Raw genomic sequence first — 15,147 nt, forward strand, 5'->3', positions numbered from 1 at the left:
GTAAATTTTTTCTCCTATGAACTTTTTATCCACGGTATGTACGTATTTGTCTGACATAGTTCCTTTCCTATAAAAATAGTGGACTCCGCAAAGAAAATCAGTTTTGCTGCAATTGGTCGTCCAATCCAAGATGTTATACAGACAGATGCTGCCATTAACCCCGGTAATAGTGGGGGGGGGGGGACTTCTAGACAGTGCAGGGAACCTTATCGGGATAAATACGGCAATATATTCTCCATTCGGTGCATCATACGATCATTACGGTGTTGGATTTCCTATTCTAATTGATACTGTGAGTAAACATCAATGAAGTTCCTTTCACTAATAATCTATCTCTTCCCACTCTTTCTTTCTTGTTTTCAATAATATTCAGGTAAATGGCATTGTTGACCAGTTGGTCAAATTCGGGAAGGTCACCAGACCTATTTTAGGAATTAAGTTTGCACCCGATCAATCTGTTGAACAGTTGGTGGTGCTACCAAAGCAAAGCAAAGCTAGGGTTGGCAGAGCTCCCGCCACCACATTTTCAGATCTCGTATCTGCAGCTTCGCAATCTCGAAAATGGCGACCCAGATGAGCAAGAAGCGAAAGTTCGTCGCTGACGGTGTTTTCTTCGCCGAGCTCAACGAGCTTCTGATGAGGGAGCTTGCTGAGGACGGCTACTCCGGCGCTGAGGTTAGGGTTACGCCGATGCGCACTGAGATCATAATCAGGGCGACTCGGACTCAAAACGTGCTCGGAGAGAAGGGAAGGAGGATTAGGGAGCTGACCTCAGTTGTGCAGAAGAGGTTTAAGTTCCAGGAGAAAGGTGTGGAGCTTTATGCTGAGAAGGTAGCCAACAGAGGGCTCTGCTCTACTGCCCAGGCTGAGTCTCTTCGCTACAAGCTTCTCGGAGGCCTACCGGTTCGCAGGGCCTGCTATGGTGTTTTGAGATTTGTCATGGAAAGTGGTGCAAAGGGTTGTGAGGTGATTGTTAGTGGAAAGCTGAGGGCACAGAGAGCCAAGTCCATGAAGTTCAAGGATGGATACATGATTTCTTCTGGTCAGCTAGTCAATGAGTACATTGACGCAGCTGTGAGACATGTTCTCCTTAGACAGGGTGTTCTTGGTATTAAGGTCAAGATCATTCTCGACTGGGATCCCAAGGGCAAGCAAGGACCCATGACTCTTTTACCTGATCTTGTTACTAAAAGAATTATAATTGTGACTGAATTGTATTCCTTCTATTGATAATCACCAATATATACAGATATACAAACCTTGATCAACAAGGAAACCCTATAATCTAGGGATATAGATAAAGATACAAGAAATCTATTCTTAATTACATAATATTCTCAACTAATTACATAATATTCTCAACACTCCCCCTCAAGTTGAAGAGTGGATGTCAAGAACTCCCAACTTGTGCAACAAATTCTTAAACCTTTCTTTGCCCAACGCTTTTGTAAAAATGTCTGCCAATTGCTGCAAGGTTCCAACGAATCTAGTGCGAACGGACCCATCAACTATCTTGTCACGAATGAAGTGACAGTCCATCTCAATGTGACGAGTTCTTTCATGAAAAACTGGATTTGCAGTAATGTGTAAAGCTGCTTGATTATCACAATATAACATGGCAGGTTTGGCAATAGGTATGTGCAAATCAGCAAACAAGTTTTGCAACCAAGTAAGCTCACAACATGTACCTGCCATAGCTCTGTATTCAGCTTCAGCACTTGATAAAGAGACTGTTTTCTGCCTTTTGGTGCGCCATGAAATAAGAGATTTTCCCAGGAACACACAATAGCCAGTGGTAGAACGGCGAGTAATGGGGCAACTCGCCCAATCAGAATCACAAAAAGCTCTCAAACTTAAATTGTTTTCACTATGCAAAAGAAGGCCTTGACCAGGACATGACTTTAAATACCTGACAACCCGAAGTGCTGCAGCCATATGATGTAAACGTGGCTCATGCATAAATCTGCTTAAAACATGAACTGAATAGGTAATGTCAGGTCTGGTGATGGTGAGATATATGAGGCGGCCAACCAAACGCCTATATGCTGCCGGATCCTTAAGCAAGTCTCCCTTATTTGACAATTTTGTTTCTTCCATTGGAAACTCAACAGGTTTGGCACCCAAAAAAACCAGTATCCTTGATGATTTCCAACGCATACTTCCTTTGGGACAAATATATACCTTTTCCTGAACGAGCAATTTCAATCCCAAGGAAATACTTAAGATCACCTAAGTCTTTAATTCTAAAACGGGTATGTAGAAACTGTTTAAGAGCCTTAATAGAGTCCAGATTATTCCCAGTGATGAGAATATCATCAACATAAATCAACAATACTGTAAGGGAATTACCAACCTTATGAATGAAGAGGGAATAGTCGGCCTTTGATTGAGTGAATCCAGCAGAAAGTATCGCCTCAGTGAATTTAGCAAACCATTGCCGTGTTGCCTGTTTCAAACCATACAAGGACTTGTTGAGGCGACAAACATAATTCTCCCCCTGTCGCTGAAGACCAGGAGGAGGTGACATATACAGTTCTTCATTGAGATCCCCATTAAGAAAGGCATTATTAACGTCAAGTTGATGAAGGGACCAGGCTTGACAGGCTGCAAGAGCAAGAACACAACGGACTGTAATCATCTTTGCAGTGGGGGAAAAGGTATCATGGTAATCAACGCCTGCAGCCTGTGTAAAACCCTTGGCAACTAGACGAGCTTTATAACACTCAATAGAACCATCTGCTTTACGTTTAATCCGGTATACCCACTTACATGCAATAGGGCGTTGTCCAGGAGGAAGAGGAACAAGAGTCCAAGTATTATTGGCAACAAGAGCGGCAAGCTCGGCATCCATGGCGGTTTGCCATTTAGGATCAGAAGCAGCTTGAGCATAAGAAGTAGGTTCCTCATCCCTACTAACAGCAGCAACATAGGATAGGTGCAGCGGTGAATAACGCTGATAAGAGATGAAATTGCAGAGAGGATAGCGTGTACCTTTGAGAGGATTCGGTGGAGGAGATGACAAAGTGTGTGGAGGCAAAATCACTTGCGAGCAGACGTAGTCCTTGAGACGGACATTAGGAACATGTGGGCGTTGTGAGCGTCGCGGAGCAAGGATAGGATCTGGGTCGGCCAAAGGAGGAGGTTCAATGGCAGGTTGTTCGATGGGAACAATAGGTTGGTCAATAGGATTGAGGACAGCAATATTAGTGTTGAAAAAAAGAGGAGAGGAAGGAGGGCAGCTGGAGGATTGCGACGAGGTATCAATCCTAGGCGGGGATTGCGACAAGGCATCAATCCGGGACTGGGATTGCGACGAGGTATCAATCCTGGGCGACGCGGGTTCGAGAGATGAAGAGGGAGGAGCTGGAGGTGGTTGATTTGAGATGGGGCTGTCAAGGATAGGAATAGGAAGCGACAAGGAAGGAGGAGAAGATGACGAAATCCCTTGAGAAGAGGATTGAAAATGGAAAGTATCCTCCAAAAAAATAACATCACGATTTGTAAAAATCTTTTTGGTTTCAAGATTATATAACTTATATGCTTTCTGACCAATAGGATATCCAAGGAAAATACATTTATGAGCACGTGGAGAAAATTTTGATGAAGGATTGACAGAAGTAGCAAAAGCTACACATCCAAAAACACGCATTCGAGAATAATCAGGAGGTTTATGATAAAGTATCTCAAAAGGAGTTTTCTTGTGAAGTAAAAGAGTGGGCAGCCTATTAATGGTGTAGGCAGCGGTGAGAATACGTTCACCCCAGAATTGAAGAGGCAAATGAGATTGAAAACGAAGAGCTCGAGCAACTTCTAGGAGGTGTCGGTGCTTGCGCTCAACAACACCATTTTGTTGAGGTGTGTAAACGCAAGAATGCTGAAAAAGGACTCCTTGATTGTGAAAGAAGTTGCGTACAGAAAGAAATTCAGCACCATTATCAGAATGAAATTGCTGAACATGGGTATTAAATTGAGTTTTAACATAGGCAAAAAAATGTCGAAGTAAATGTTGCGTCTCACTTTTGTGACGCATGAGAAAAACCCATGTAAAACGAGAAAAATCATCTACTATAGTCAAAAAATAATGAGCACCATTAAGAGAAGGAGTCTTATGACGTCCCCAAATATCACAATGAATAAGGGAAAAACATCGAGAAGTTTTAATTAAACTAGAAGGAAAAGGTTGGCGGGTCTGTTTAGCCAAAGGACAAACCGCACAGTTATGAATAGAATCAAAATCAAAAGAAAGAGAGTTCTTGGCTAGAAATTGTAAACGAGCAGGAGAGGGGTGTCCCAAGCGGCGATGCCAGAGATCAGATGGTATGGTGATGTGACCGGCAAAGGGATGGATGGTAGGAATGGAGGAAGACAACGCCACAAGATAGTATAAATTTCCACGTCGCTTACCCACACCAATCATCATCCTCGTAGCCAAATCCTGCAAAATACACCAAGAAGGGAAAAAGGTTACTGAACAGTGCAAATCATCTATAGTGCGTCCAACAGACATCAAATTGACATCGAATGAGGGAACACAAAGCACGTCCCGCAAAACTGCATTATTAATGGTAATTGACCCTTTCATAGTGATGTTTTCCTTGGCTCCACTAGGCAAAGAAACAGAAGGAAAAGATGCATTCTTGTGGCTAGTAAAAAGATGTGGTGCATTAATAATGTGGTGAGTTGCTCCACTATCGATTATCCATCGATTAGGATCCACCAAAGACAAACCTGAAGCAAACTCTGTAGCAGAAGTGGCATTAGCCTGAGGAGTTGGTGGCTTCGGATTCAATGCAGCGATAACCTGAGTGTATTGATCTTCAGTCAGGTTGGGAAGTGTGGCTTGCAGCTCCTTAAATGAAGGTGTGCAATCAACATGATTAGCAGAGGCATCATTGTGTGGTGGAGGTCGATTTCCTTGTTGTGGATTGCGTTTATAGAGCCGATGACCAGGTGGAAAGCCATGTTTCCTGTGACAAGTCTCCTCAGTATGATAAAATTTGTCACAATAGGTGCATTGAACTGGAGTGCGATTGCGAGAACTGCTGCCTTGATTGCCAGGATTACGACGAGGTATCAATCCTGGCCTGGGATAGTTACGAATGGCCATTGCTGCTGCATTGGATGGAGCAAGGGCAGCAACACCAAGTTCTCGCTGCTTCTCTTCCTGAGTTACTGAAGCATAGGCCTGTCTCACAGAAGGTAATGGATTCATTAGCAAAATTTGACCACGAGTACCTGCATACGATTCATTCAAGCCCATGAGGAATTGCATGAGTTTGGTGCGGTCATTCTGTGCCCCACAAGTGCAATTCTCCACTGTATTGTATGAGGCAAGTTCATCCCAAAGTGCTTTCAACTTGGTATAATAAGCAGCGATTGACAATTGGCCTTGTTCAATCTTGTAGATGTCTCTTTGAACTTGGAAGATACGTGGGGCGTTTCCCAAGGCAAAGCGTTCCCTAAGGTCCTCCCAAATTGCATGAGGTGTTGTGCAGGAGAGGACCGAATCAGCAAGGTCTGGTTCAAGAGAGTTGAGAATCCAGGACAAGACCATGTCGTTGCATCGCTGCCATAGAGCATGCTCCTCTGGTTTCTTGATTGCAGATGGTTCTTTGATTGCACCGGTAATGAATCCGGTCTTATTCTTCGCACTCAAGGAGATCCTCATGGCACGACACCATGAGTTGTAATTGTGTCCTGTCAATTTCTTGGAGACAAGGATGAGACCGGGATGGTCTGAATGATGGAGGAATAGCGGATTTGCAGATTCATCAGAGGAGGTGCCGCTGCCACCATTGGGAGTTTCAGAAAATATATCGTCTCCAGCCATGGAGGGTTAGGGAAACGAAGAAGGATAAAGGCTGCAAAAGAATTTGCAGAAGAAAGAAGAGTCAGGACGTTGCCTGCTCTGATACCATAAAAGAATTATAATTGTGACTGAATTGTATTCCTTCTATTGATAATCACCAATATATACAGATATACAAACCTTGATCAACAAGGAAACCCTATAATCTAGGGATATAGATAAAGATACAAGAAATCTATTCTCAACTAATTACATAATATTCTCAACTAATTACATAATATTCTCAACAGTTACAATCCACCAACCAAAGGATGATGAGTTTGTCAGGCGGGCACCAGAAATTGAAGCAGCACCTATTTTGGCCCCAACTGATATTGAGGTCCCAGCCCTCCCAGTGGCTTAAGGCATGTGCTGAGTTTCTCAAGTTTATAACTTTAGCTTCAGGCTCTTATATTTTTGATCAAAAGTTTAGCCTCAGACTTCGTTGTTCTAGTTTTATTGTTTCCTTTGGCAAATTTTGTGTACTGAAAAGATGGGGCGGATTGTTTATCTTGAATTGTTTCATACTTGATACTTTATTTAATATTTTCTTAATTTTAAGGATTTTTATGAAAAAAAAAAAAAAAATCTGTTGAACAGTTGGGGGTCAGTGGAGTACTCGTCCTAGATGCACCAGCAAATGGTCCAGCTGGAAAAGCGGTATTTTTTGCCCCGTCTCTTTTTCCTTAAGTTTCATGTACTACAGAAATTGATTTTCACTTTCAAGTTAACATGATTCTAGAATCGTGGTATGGAAATATGTTGTTGTGCTTCCATTGAATAATAGAGCTCATGAGTCTCCAATATGCAGGAACTGCTACCAACAAAGTGTGATTCTTATGGCAGACACATATTGGGTGACATTATAACTTCTATGAATGGAAAAAAAGTCACTAATGGCAGCGACCTGTATAGAATTCTTGACCAATGTCACGTGGATGATAAGGTATAATCTTCCATTTCATGACCTTGTTCCTTATTATTTCCAGATTAATTACCCTGCAAACATCTAGATATAACCGCACCTTTCTCCATTTATATGGTGTGACTGCATGTTTTTGTGTATCTTTCATTAATATACTGTTTTGAACTTAGGTGATTGTCGAGGTGATCAAAAAGAGAAAATCCCTATTGTATTTGAACCGAAGGCTGACGAGTCGTGACTTACTAAATGGTTGAGCTTGTGTATCTAAAATGCTATATATATCTGTAACGTCCCGATTCACACCTCACCAAATCAATCATGTTACAGTGCCGCGGACCTTAGGATCACAAGCTAGGTGTGATCCTAGAGATACGCAAGGCATTGAAAATAAAGAGTTAGAATAAGCAAGCAGTACTTTTTCAAAATTTATGAAATTAGAGTTGAAATGGAAGTGTTAAATAATATTTTGAGGTGATTTTTAATGTTGTTACTCCAAGTCGAAATCCTTTCAACAAAGTTGTAACAAAGACACAATTTCAAGCAAACCGGAGTGGACTATGATAGAAATACATTTAAAAGAGTAAGAAACCGAAACTTGAAATCAATAAATAACTGTTACACAAAATCATTTCATCAGCACACCCAGCTCACTCTAGTATTGTCCCGTTTACGTGCACAGTACCTACATCCAAATCTGATGTAGGGGTGAGTTTTCGTCATCGCTACTCAATAGGGTATTCACCTCAGCTAGATTTAAAAACACGTAAAAATGTATATATATATATATTTCTGGTCAGTATTTGAAAACTACGTACATAGGTAAAAGTAAAGATCAAATCATAAATCATAGGATTAGTTTCGAAAACATATATGCGGGCCCAGAAAACACAAACCTGATGACTGGTCTCTATGCCAACTACACTCTTATCAAGATTAATTTCATGAACGGCAAGGAGTAGCGAGAGTGTCCATTTACGCCGTATCACCTAGAAATGGTGTCACACCTCACAGGATGTGAGACACCATACCGTCCATACAGCCCCTCCGGAGGTTTAGGGGATCGAAACCCAAGGTAGTCACTATGCTTCTCTCACTCTCAGGTCATCACACGATACAGAAAACCATTGAAAACAAGCATGGCAATAAAATATCAAATCCTTCAAATTCATAAAGAAGTAATCATAGCCATGCAATATCATTTATATAAATAAAAAATCATAACCGAGAGAGTCCTGAGTCACCCTACCTGGAATATAGCAGTTTTGACTCCATTTGTTTTCTTAGGCCAACACCACCACCTTTCACATTCCGAGTAATTGGAGTCCCTAAGTTCGAAAATAATTCAAGTGTCATTATAAAATCCCAAACTGTAATGCTTGACAATAATGTCAATCCCATTTAGTTAATTTCTTCCAAGAATGCTTTCCTTTCCTTGATGGGTGTAATCCTTTTTATTTATCTGGACACCCAAAAACTATTTTTCTTTCTAAACAGTTCTTCAGTTCAAACCAAACTCACACTTTAGTGACCACAGTTCTTAGAATTCTTTTTGACAAGAATTTCATATGATCCCAAAATGCAAGGCTCTACACCTCTATGCCATCCATTAACACACAAGGTGTAGACGTACTTAGAAATTTTGTCCAGTACCACAATCAAATGATAAACCAAGTGCACTAGAAGCGATACCAAATTAATTAACAATATATACACCAGGTCCAAACTCATAGTTTTCATATATACCACAAACAAACTTATAATTATCCCGCTGGCTTAATGCCTTAACCATTAACTATGCAAAATCACAGGAACTTGTGATAATGACTCTGACAAATTCATTCCTAAGCTTCCAGATAATATCGAACCATGATTACAGGAGCTAAAGCTTTGCAACTTAATTCAAACATCACAAATTTCATATTTACAGTATCATGACTTCATACCCTTGAAAGAAATTCCAGCTTACCTTACCTAAAATTTTGCCCAATTTTGTCTCTTTATTCAGCTGGGTTCTTGGTCCAAGGTACATGCACGTTGTCATTGTTCTTCACAGCTTCAATTCTTGTCCAAATGACAGAGCTTCCACCACAACCTTAATCTGACCACTTGCTTCTCCTCAGTCTCCAATCTAGGTAAGCAAAAGTCATCCGTACCTCAATCCAATTCCAATTCAAACCAAGCAGAAATCTACAAGTCTCCAACAATTATGGTTGGACGTCTTTTCTAAGCCTAAGGAATTTACCTTCAATGATACATGCTAATAATTATGAAATCCCAGACTTCATTGTAGTTCCATTTCGCCAAGTCCATGCTCTTAGTCTGGAAACAACGAACTATATTCTGAAGCACGTCAACCATTCCATTTACAAAGATTGCTCACTTCATCTCACCAACTCAACCAATTCTGCAGTTCAAGCATAACCAGGAATTATTATACTCTCTAAGATATGAACCAAGGTGGAAAGTAAACTAAAAATGACCCAAATCGCCGCTGCTCACAGTGAACAGAGCGGTGGCCGTACATCTCCAAAACACCAACTTTTCCAAATCTTAACCGAAATTGACATGCAGTTACATTTTCTTGTAGAGCTCGACGAGGAGATAAATTTTCGTACCTCAGTTGCTATCGTCGGTGACCGGAGTAGCCGGAGAATGCATCGAAACCGCCGTAGCTTTCGGGATTCGTTTTGCTATCGTGACGATTTGGTTGAGCAAGCCAAGTCCACTTTCAGCTTCTCGCCATCGAGTTGAGGAGAACTCCATCCGTTCGACACCGTGAATCGACCGGAAGGTGGAGATACGGCCGGGTCGCCTTTTCGGGTGATCGGGTTGAAGAAATGGGTTGACTGTATCGAGGTTTCTGGGTTAATCAATCTGGCTTGAGCATTTATATATTCCTCAATCAAATTAAAATCAATGGGCCAGATCAAATGGTGGATAGCGTACGGTCCGGATTGCCCAACGTGATTTTTCTCTTCCTTTTCTTTATTTCTTGAACTTCCAAAATTCATAAGAAATAGCTCATGTGTCGAAAATTTTTTTAATGAAAATTTCTACAGACTCATCTCGATATGCACTTTAATACCGAGCCTCAAACTGGACATTTCCTCTCAAGAAAATCTCTGAAAAATATGTCCCCAAGTATCCTTAACCATTACCAAGATAATAAAATTAATCACAAACAACTCTAATTCAACTTCTTCAAGTTTTACGGGGTCTCACAATATCAGATGGAGTGCCATCTGTTCTTAATTAGAGTGGATTAGAATTAGATCGGATTGGATGAAACATATTTAATTTGATACCCTGTTGTCTAATATACTTAAACCGCTCATTTTGGCATAGAAACGGTTAAGTTGTTAACCTATCTATGTGTAGCCCTACTCAAATGATATATGATTTTATTCAATCCAAGGCCCAAAGACCTAAAACCCTAGTATATAATCGCTATAATTCCTTTGGTCCTCTCCATCATATCTCTCAATCTCTCATTCTCTAATCTTTAATACTACTATATTAAGCTAGTATTGAAGCCATCACACTACTAGAATAACTTAATCACACGACAGTCATCAGACGACACATGAGTTTTTGCTGTCGTCTGAGTTAGTCAGACGACAGATTTTTTAAACCTGTCGTCTCATCTCTACTCATCCAACACATCGTTATTTGTTAAATTTGAGATATTTCAGACAACAGTAACAAGAACATCTGTTGTCTGAATAATGGAAAAAACAAACAGACAATTAATTTTCATTTATTTTTTTTCAACTCAAAACACTCAAAACCAAAATGCTGTTTCCTTCCCTTAGCTAAAAAACCAAGAAGATCGAACTCCCACCCAAACTGCTCTCGGCCTCTTTGGACTAGCCAAAATCGTGTTCCCTCCCTTTGCTAAAAAAATAGGTCATATTCTCCCACCCAAAATTGTGTTCCCTCCCTTAGCTAAAAAATTAGGTCATTCTCCCACCGAAAATCGCTCTCAGCCTCTCTCCCTCACCATTGCTCTCAGCCTTGCACTGACTCACCCTCAATCCCATTCACCCTCAATCCCATTCACCCTTTCACCCTCATCAAGCCTCTATCTCACTCACTCTCGCTCTCACTCACACACGATACACTCTCAGTGGGCTGTCTCCGTCGACCGAGACTCACCCTCGTTCTTCTTGGTTTAAATCTTCTGGGTTTCATAACTCATCTTTGTTCTCCGTCGACCTCATCATTCTCCAAGCCGCCTCCGACCTGACCTCGAGTCCCCGACGTCAGTCTCTGACCCCGTGTCTCCAAGCCGCCTCCCAGTCCGATCGATCGATCGCTACAAGACCGTGATTGACTCTTTTCGTAGCTCCAAAGGTAGTATCTATCTCTGGTTCTTTTGACCCAAATTTTGAATCTTTGTCATTTCTGTGATTTGGGTTTTGAATCTTCGATGTGGGATTTGATTTTTTTGATGTGGGTGAGTTGCAGGGAAGCTGATTATAATCTCCGACCTGACCTCGAGTCCCCGACGTCAGTCTCTGACCCCGTGTCTCCAAGCCGCCTCCCAGTCCGATCGATCGATCGCTACAAGACCGTGATCGACTCTCTTCGTAGCTCCAAAGGTAGTATCTATCTCTGGTTCTTTAGACCCAAATTTTGAATCTTTGTCATTTCTGTGATTTGGGTTTTGAATCTTCGATGTGGGATTTGATTTTTTTTGATGTGGGTGAGTTGCAGGGAAGCTGATTATAATCTCGAACAATTGCCCTCCTCTAAGAAAGTCGGAGATCGAGTACTGCGCCATGCTTGCTAAGGTTGGAGTTCATCACTACAATGGAAGTAAGTGTTTTTTGTAACTCTGATATTCTGGGTCTGCATCTGATTGAGATATGACAAGTGCTTTTTTTTTTTTTTTTGATTTTCTCTTTGCTGTTTGGTTTGTGCATTTAATTTGACATTGTTTCCTGTCCTGTGCAACTCAAAAAGTTCAACCGAAAATGGATCTTATTGCTCAAACCGCCTATTTCAAGCACCAACCAATAATTCCATGCTGTCCAGCAATTCCCTTCTGTTTTTCTTTTTGTTCTTCTATCTCTTCTTTTTCATGTTTATTGCTTTTGATGATCTCAACTAGGGCTTATAATTTAGATAGACATAGAGCCTAAATCCTAAACCCTTAGTCTTAAACATTCCCTAACCTTACTAGTGTACTTGGACACACTTAAGCAACATAGTTGAGTCACTTGAGTGTTTGACTAGTACCTGTTACTGAGGTTGGTGGTTGAAAATGGTTAATAATGAATCCATGTAGTAAAAACTAATGACTGGATAATGAGGTTTTCAGTTAATCTTAGATCCACTATTTGCTTCATTGGTGGTGTTAGCAAAGCCAGCCCCAGGGGGTTGAGGTAGATGTAATCACTTGACCAAGCCAACTAAAATTTGTTATGTACTTTTTGAGTGTTCTTGTGAATTTATTTTAAATGGCTTTCTACAACTACCTGATTGAATTAGATATAATAGATTTCTTTATCTTTTGGGATCTCTTTATCTTTTACTGAGTTTTCTAGTCACCGGAAAACAGAGCAAAAAACAGAGGAGGAGGAGGAGGAGGAGGAGGTCGGCGGCAATGGGCATTTTGCATGAGGACATGGTGGTAATTAGCCAGGCAGAGAAGGCTGGAGATCCTACTGTGATCACTGTGAATTGCCCTGACAAAACTGGGCTAGGCTGTGATCTGTGCAGGGTTATATTGCTCTTTGGGATAAGCATTTGCAGAGGAGGTGAGTTTTTTTATTTGCTTGTAGTTTAATTCCTTTGTTCTCTGAGTGATTTGAGGTTTTTCTGGAAGTGGGTTTTGGATTTGGAGCTGGGAAAGTAGCGTGGTTTGTTCCGATGTTTATAGGTTTTAAAGGTCTTTACTTGGAAAGTTTACTATTTGGATCTGAAATTCTTGAGAATGCATGTAATTAGTTTCTTGAAGTTTGCTGAACACTAATTGGTGGATCCAAGCTTTTAAAGAGAAACAAAGAATGCGTCTTTCAGTCTAGGCTCTTTTGTTGTAAAACAGAAAATGGGTCATTCTTTATGGATCATAGAATTTGTAATGGCAAATTACAATTTTGTTGCTTTTGTGTTTGAAGATGTTTCGACGGATGGAAAGTGGTGCTACGTAGTGTTTTGGGTGGTGGGAAAACCGGAAACAAGGTGGAATTTGTTGACAAAGAGATTGTTAGAAGTGTGTCCCTCACATTTTACAACTTCTGGAATATACTATTACCGGCCGGAAAACCAGCAGCCTAAGCCATTAGATGTTTTCCTTTTGAAATTCTGGTGCTCTTATGAACAGGAAGGCCTATTGCATGGTAAACTTTCATTTCCAAGATTGTCACTTGCATGGTAAATGATTCATCAAACTTGTTCAATCTTCAATGCAACTATCCCAGTACCAGTTTGAGCTGGAAAGTCATTTTTGTCTGTGATTAGTGATTACAGAGAATCGATGATCTCTATTTGGTGTTTCTGAGTTCTGATATAGACTATAGAGCGGTGTTTGAGCATTGATTGAAGATTATTGATTTCTAGGTATAAGAGAAAATGAGTTTAATCAGTAATTTTCATCTCCCTTATATAAAATAGACTAGAATTACCAAAATTAGTAATTTATGAAAGCTTGGGACAACTTATCAACTATTCTTCAGACAAGGGACAAATTAGTAATTTACTTTTATGGATAGATGACTACAGTAATTGTATTATCCCCATTTAGAGAAAAGAGATCAAACAAGGGATCCTGTTGAAATGAACAAGTGGTGCATAAGGGTAACTTCGTGTAGAAGTGGTATTTCTATCTGTGTCTTTGTTTTTATTTCCTTTACATTGCCTACTTGTTTTAATGCATCTGAATCTTCAGCAAAAATTGTTCTGTATGCTGCTATATATTTAGTTGAGATTATTATTAATACTTTTTACCCAATAGATGTCACTAAGGTTCTTTGTGAGCTTGAGCTCACAATAGAGAGAGTGAAGGTGTCTACTACCCCAGATGGGAAAGTGATGGACCTTTTTTTTGTTACAGATACCAGGTTTGTCACTCTTGACATCATTTCCCTATCTATAATGGTGCATCATTTCTGCCTTCCTTTTCTCTTTTTGGTATATCTACTTCCCAAGTTTCATTCTAGACTTATTGCCAGTGTTCACTTGTAACTGCTAATAAAAGCGAACCAGTTCCTCCATGTGGTTCCTTCGAGTTTTTGTTTGCATCATTTTCAATTAGGTTCTCTAGACTTGTGTTTTCAGTTACTTTATACTGGTGCTTGCTACTAAAGGAGTCTAGGTGTTGGTGTATCATCATGTTTGTGTGAGGGCACATCAGTTGAGAGTCGCTACTGAGATTGTTTCATCTTTCCTCCTAAAATATGACTAATCATATTCTTTCTCCTTTTCAATCAGAGAACTGCTGCATACAAAAAGAAGACAAGATGAAACAATTAATTGCCTGAAAGCTGTCCTGGGGAATGTCTTGTTGGGTTGTGAAATTGAATTGGCTGAGTCAAAAGTTACCGCATGTTCACAGGGTTCTCCTTATCTTCCTTGTGTTGGTACTTCTTGGAGACTTAGTTCAAAGTTTGTGGTTATGTTTTGGTTGGACAGGATCAGTAGCTAGTACTTTGAATTGATATGTAAGAAATACTTTAACAATTGGGTACTCTATTTCTAGTTTCGGTGTGTTTTGGCAATGTATGACAATGATGTGCTATAGTAAATGACATTTGAACCAATTTGAGTTTCATATTTGTCTATTTCCAGAATCAGTACCCGTAGTGCTTGCAATTAATTATGGTATTACAATATCATCAGACAACACATAAATTTACACACATAATACCTATTGTCTGAGGAACATTCACACAACAGTTTTACTAAAGGACACATTGTGTGTAATTCCTTGCAACAACAGGGAAACAAGTATCTGTAGTCTGAGGTTCATTTCAGACAACAGATTCTTCCGGCACATTGTTATCTCATACGCATTCAGACAACACATGCATCTCGAAAACTGTTATCTTAAATAAATTTCAGACAACAGGGGAAAAAAGTATCTGTAGTCTGAGGTTCATTTCAGACAACTGATTCTTCCGGCACATTGTTATCTCATACGCATTCAGACAACACATGCATCTCGAAAACTGTTATCTTAAATAAATTTCAGACAACAGGGGAAAAAAGTATCTGTCGTCTGAGGTTCATTTCAGACAACAGATTCTTCCGGCACATTGTTATCTCATACGCATTCAGACAACACATGCATCTCGAAAACTGTTATCTTAAATAAATATCAGACAACAGGGGAAAAAAGTATCTGTCGTCTGAGGTTCATTTCAGACAACAG

At 40.2% G+C, this 15,147-nt stretch overlaps 2 protein-coding genes and 3 long non-coding RNA genes across 5 annotated transcripts; 4 read left to right on the forward strand and 1 right to left on the reverse strand.

The window, feature by feature from the left end:
- The first annotated feature begins 546 nt into the window (after window positions 1-546).
- On the forward strand, window positions 547-1,230 carry LOC112185272 (40S ribosomal protein S3-3). Its single transcript, XM_024323518.2, has one exon. The coding sequence runs from the start codon at window positions 562-564 to the stop codon at window positions 1,228-1,230; it is 669 nt and encodes a 222-aa protein (XP_024179286.1). The 5' UTR covers window positions 547-561.
- Window positions 1,231-6,446: 5,216 nt separating this feature from the next.
- On the forward strand, window positions 6,447-7,181 carry LOC112185054. The gene is made up of 3 exons (XR_002930130.2): window positions 6,447-6,508; window positions 6,660-6,794; window positions 6,944-7,181. It is a non-coding gene; the product is annotated as an uncharacterized LOC112185054 (long non-coding RNA).
- Window positions 7,182-8,748: 1,567 nt separating this feature from the next.
- On the reverse strand, window positions 8,749-9,564 carry LOC112185951. The gene is made up of 3 exons (XR_005806280.1): window positions 9,389-9,564; window positions 9,016-9,177; window positions 8,749-8,901 (listed from the first exon to the last, which is right to left on the reverse strand). It is a non-coding gene; the product is annotated as an uncharacterized LOC112185951 (long non-coding RNA).
- A 1,704-nt stretch (window positions 9,565-11,268) lies between these two features.
- Window positions 11,269-11,592, forward strand: LOC112186963. The gene is made up of 2 exons (XR_002930948.1): window positions 11,269-11,374; window positions 11,490-11,592. It is a non-coding gene; the product is annotated as an uncharacterized LOC112186963 (long non-coding RNA).
- Window positions 11,593-12,309: 717 nt separating this feature from the next.
- Window positions 12,310-14,421, forward strand: LOC112185274 (ACT domain-containing protein ACR10). Its single transcript, XM_024323520.2, has 4 exons — window positions 12,310-12,535; window positions 12,896-13,117; window positions 13,732-13,837; window positions 14,208-14,421. The coding sequence occupies exons 1-4, from the start codon at window positions 12,382-12,384 to the stop codon at window positions 14,419-14,421; spliced, it is 696 nt and encodes a 231-aa protein (XP_024179288.1). The 5' UTR covers window positions 12,310-12,381.
- Window positions 14,422-15,147: the final 726 nt, after the last annotated feature.

The sequence above is a fragment of the Rosa chinensis genome, chromosome 2 (genome assembly GCF_002994745.2).
Source record: "Rosa chinensis cultivar Old Blush chromosome 2, RchiOBHm-V2, whole genome shotgun sequence".
NCBI classification, from domain to species: Eukaryota; Viridiplantae; Streptophyta; class Magnoliopsida; order Rosales; family Rosaceae; genus Rosa; species Rosa chinensis.